This window comes from Octopus sinensis, linkage group LG3 (genome assembly GCF_006345805.1).
Source record: "Octopus sinensis linkage group LG3, ASM634580v1, whole genome shotgun sequence".
Classification (NCBI taxonomy): Eukaryota; Metazoa; Mollusca; class Cephalopoda; order Octopoda; family Octopodidae; genus Octopus; species Octopus sinensis.
The window spans coordinates 28233609-28238584 of NC_042999.1; the positions used below are offsets into that span (position 1 = coordinate 28233609).

The following is a 4976-nucleotide window of genomic DNA, read 5'->3' on the forward strand; positions in this document are numbered from 1 at the left end:
ATATGTGAGTGAGCATTCACATACACTCTTATATACATACACGCACAGAAACAAACGCATGTATGCAGACACATACATACATCATGCTGAACGTAACAAAAGTCTGAAAATGAACAGTGAATATCACTTGTTATAGACTGTAATTTATACACGCATTACATCTCCAAACAAGTAGTTATTAATACAGACACACAGACATATATCTGAAAAGAGATGCATAACAAGAAAGGATGTATACACACATAAGCGCATGCGAACATTCACACACACACATACACACACATATATGTAAGTATGTATGTGAGTAAACATCTAAGCATATATATGTATGTATATATATTATATATATATATATATATATATACACACATATATACATATACATATATGTATATATGTACATATATACATATATACATATATACATATATACATATATATATATATATATACATAGATACATATATATATATATTATATATATATATATATATAAATATATATATACATAGATACATATATATATATATATATATATATATATATATATATATATATATATATATATATATATATATATATATATATGCAGGTAAATAACGTACATGCAAATCCAGTAAATTGCAGACAGAGTAGCATGTGCCTATACATGCAAGCAGTACATTCTTACTTACACACACAGTTCATGGCATGATGAAATGTTTTATGGTGGTGCCAATAGAGCCGACCAATGAGTAATTTAGAAAGTCAAACGCCAATGAATAGTTTATGATCTGCCAAACCTGGAACCTTCTAGTCTGAATAGTTCTCTAAGAAGAAATAGTATGTAAATTACACTAGAAAAGTCAAAATCCAACCGTAATAACAACAGCAAAGAAGGAAAACAACAACAACAAATAAAGCAGCATAAATAATATATATTATGTCATAGCATTCAATGGAACTAAGTAATAATTAAATTCAACTTCGTTGTTTGTTTTTCATAGTATTTATTATGGGGTAGGTTTATAATCCGAAAGTTGTCTTTTCGGAAACATTATTTAATATCTCATGTTAATGGTGCTAGACATTTTGGCTGCGATGTGTGACACGCGAAGGAAAGTTTACAGTATATGCAAATGAAGGAAAATAAGAAAAAAGAAAAAGAAATAAATATACTATCAGCTAGAAAGCAATTTGCATTCTTTAGCTCTATAATTATTGGAATAGACGGTTGAAAAATTATGAAACAATGATAGGAATTCTAGATAATTTCATAAAATTTCGTACTCAAATTGTATCGAATTATTTAACATAATTTCAGTGTTTTTGACCTGCAAATAATTATTCCTAACATCGCATTAATATATAGGAATATTAAACATCACATCGATATATGTCTGATGAAAGTATATTTTAAAATGATATATGATAAAGTTTCAAACTTTCGTATATATATATAGGCAATTATGCGGGTAAACAAATTAGACACATCAAATACTTTGAACATATTAAATATATCAAATACAAAATATGCATATATGTATACATGCAAAACGAGAGAAAGCAAAAAGTTGAATGTTTCAGGTGATGAATTTTTATGTGTAAATATATAGATACTTATATTAATAAGTCCAACTTACGAAGAATGCAAACGACAAAGAAAATGAAAGGTGTGGAAGAAAGGTGTAATAAGTCCAACAACTGTTTCTGGGTGTTGGTCGATCTATGATAATGCTGGTAGGTTTAGTTCACCGCAGTATGCGACTGTATAGATGCAATTAACAGTGGAAAAAGCGAGCCACCGACATAAGGGTAGTGAAGATCATGCATTTCAGATCCTAAAGCAGAAAAGTTCAAAGATGAAATGGTTAAATGTTGATAGGTAGCTGTATCAGAGGTGGGACTGTGGGTATTAAAACAGGGAATGATGAGAGAAGAAAATATATTTCAAGAAGAGTGATGGGTTAATAACGAAGGTACTTAGAAAGGTAGTAGTGGAAGGGGAGAGTTGGAAGAGTATTTGAATGGTAGTTCGTTGTGTTGGGGCTGTTAAAGTTTTACGATAACAGCTAAAGAATTACTGGAAGCTGATATAATGAGAAAAGGAATGGCAATTATTTGAAGAAAGTAAGGATTCCAGTTCAATAGCAGAGGAAGATTATAAGGTATATAGAAGAGTATGAGAGAAGATAGAGGGTAGACAGACTGTGGTGTGCGTTGGTGGTCAAGGTAACAGAAGTTAGTGGAATAATGAATGTGGGCTTATATTGGCGGGAGAGTACTGAGGTATGCAGGGGTGTATGAAATTGAACAGAGGGGGTGAATAGAGAAAGGAAGGGGTTGAGAGGTCAGTATCCAAGTAAGTGAGGTAGTAATATTAAGAGCTATTAGTTGAAGAGGTAAAATGAGAGAAGGGTGGGGAGGCTATGAGGGAGGTAGAATGTTGTGGGTCGAGAAATTTTCAAAGGTAACAATTAGAAAAAATAGTTTAATAAGATGAGTGGTATTAGTTGAGGTGGTAAGTTGCGTGGCTGGCCTTGTCGTACCTCAAGATCAATTTTAATTAAGGATAGTTATAGATATGGGATTACATAGATTTAATAAAATGCGTGAATGATGAGTAGAATCTGTGTTTACAAGAGAGTATTACATCTGAGAATCTATTAAGTAATGAGGGATTGTGGTTACCGATTGTCTTAAACAATTTACACATACCGATGTTTGCGTTGTACGGGAGATCCTCACTTACGATGAACCAGGATGGGGTATAGGGAACATTTTGAGATTTGAGGTTGTGTATATAAGTTGCTAAAGAGGCAGATAATTTAGAATTTGGGTTGGAGACGGGTTCATGTGTGCACGGTAGCAGTACTTGAAAACAACAGTACCGCCACTATAGAGACTTGCTTGGCGGGTGTGCGGTGTCATAACACATCACTTGTAGACTATTTTTACGCAGACAGAAATCTCCAAAAGGAGAGCAACCCGACAATTGCAAGTTTTTCTACCTGCTGTGCAGTTGGAATTTACCACGGGAGAAGTCAAATTTCAGTGGTCCGTAATTAGTGAAGTTGAACTGGAAGTACAATTGATATCAGCATTGGATCAGGAGGGGATATCACTACTAGTATATGTGGTCACATGGGTAATGCTGCGGGAAGATGCTTGGTTATTTAGTCGAGAGGGTTACTGTAGATTCTAGTATTACTACTAGATGGATTAATTTGGGGTGCAGTGTGACAAACAGCAGGTTCAAAGAACTGGCGTATGTTAGAGGAGTCGGTAATGGATCTCACATTAGGTAGAATAGGACATTTTAAGTGATGAGTTATTAAAGACAGGGTAGTATTTATGCTATAGTAGGAATTTAGAATTTAGAATTTAAGAAGAGTTTAGGTAGAGATTTAACTTGGAGGAAGAAGGGTGGTGCGAACCATAGTATCTCCCGCTTTCTGCCCTTAGAAAATGTTTAGAGTGTGTGGTTACAGTGGGTGGATCTAAATAGGAAGGCTTATAGTTATTAAAAGTTCGAGGTGGCCTGTGGGGTTGTCGAGTGCGATACATAGGAGGTGTTTGAGAGTTGATGGATTGATGTTGAGTGAAAGAAAGATCTGTGGATTCCGGGTTTATATTAGGAAAGAGATGTGCAACTTTTGTTTTAAGCTTGATATTGGGGATATACGGGATCTTTTCACGGAAGCCACTTATCTGGAGAGCCTGATTATAATACGGGACATGACTCAAAAATTTCTTCCGCGATTCTGATATAAATACCTATTATTAAGAGTAAGTTTAGGGTGATCTGATAGGGTGTTGATATATTGTAGAAACTGATTTGGTTTATGGAAAGGGTGATATAGATTTGTATTTAAGTCCAGAATAACGTCTATGAAATTGGCCACATTTGTTTCATTTTTGATTGAGATACTCATGTTATAGTTTTCCAAAAGTTTGTTTAGGGATTTCCTAGTGCTTTCCACAGACGGCTGAGAAGTACTTCATCTTGAAGAGCCCTCCAGAAATCTTAGGGGAGTACTAATTTTGGAAAGAAGGAAATGACCTGGTACTACGGCCGTTGCAGTCGATACTGGTGTTTCTGACGGTTAATGCGTCGACACCACCGACGCTGGTGCCGTCGCCGTCGCCACCGCTGCCACCGCCACCGCCGCCACCTCCGCCGCCGCTGCCGCTGCCGCCGCTATCGCTCCCGCCGCTACCGCTGCCGCCGCTGTCGCTCCCGCCGCTACCGCTGCCACCGCTATCGCTCCCGCCGCTACCGCTGCCGCCGCTATCGCTGCCGCCGCTATCGCTGCCGCCGCTATCGCTGCCGCCGCTGTCGCTGCCGCCGCTGTCGCTGCTGCCGCTGTCGCTGCCGCCGCTGTCGCTGCCGCCGCTGTCGCTGCCGCCGCTGTCGCTGCCGCCGCTGTCGCTACCGCCGCTGTCGCTGCCGCCGCTATCGCTGCCGCTGCTATCGCTGCCGCCGCTTTCGCTGCCGCCGCTGTCGCTGCCGCCGCTTACGCCGCTTTCGCTGCCGCCACTGCCGCCGCTAACGCCGCTAACGCCGCTAACGCCGCTAACGCCGCTAACGCCGCTAACGCCGCTGCCGCTAACGTCGCTGCCGCTAACGCCGCTGTCGCTAACGCCGCTGCCGCTAACGCCGCTGCCGCTGCCGCTACCGCCGCTACCGCCGCTACCGCTACCGCCGCTACCGCCGCTACCGCCGCTACCGCCGCTACCGCCGCTACCGCCGCTACCGCTACCGCCGCTACCGCCGCTACCGCCGCTACCGCCGCTACCGCCGCTACCGCCGCTACCGCCGCTGCCGCCGCTACCGCTGCCACCGCTACCGCTGCTGCCGCTACCGCTGCCGCCGCTACCGCTACCGCCGCTGCCGCTGTCGCCGCTACCGCTGCCGCCGCTGACGCCCCTGCCGTCGCTGCCGCTGCCGCTGCCACCGCTGCAGCTAACGCACTCCCGCTAACGCCGCTCCCGCT

General features: G+C 41.6%; 1 protein-coding gene across 1 annotated transcript in view; it reads right to left on the reverse strand.

The window, feature by feature from the left end:
• Window positions 1–1725: 1725 nt before the first annotated feature.
• LOC115209206 (keratin, type I cytoskeletal 9-like) overlaps window positions 1726–4976 on the reverse strand; it is a 9497-nt gene continuing 6246 nt past the window's right edge. Inside the window, exons 2-3 of the mRNA XM_029777457.1 lie at window positions 4200–4582; window positions 1726–1820 (exon numbers count right to left, since the gene is read on the reverse strand). Coding sequence (XP_029633317.1) covers window positions 1726–1820; window positions 4200–4582 — 478 coding nt within the window. The remainder of the gene's footprint in view (window positions 1821–4199; window positions 4583–4976) is intronic.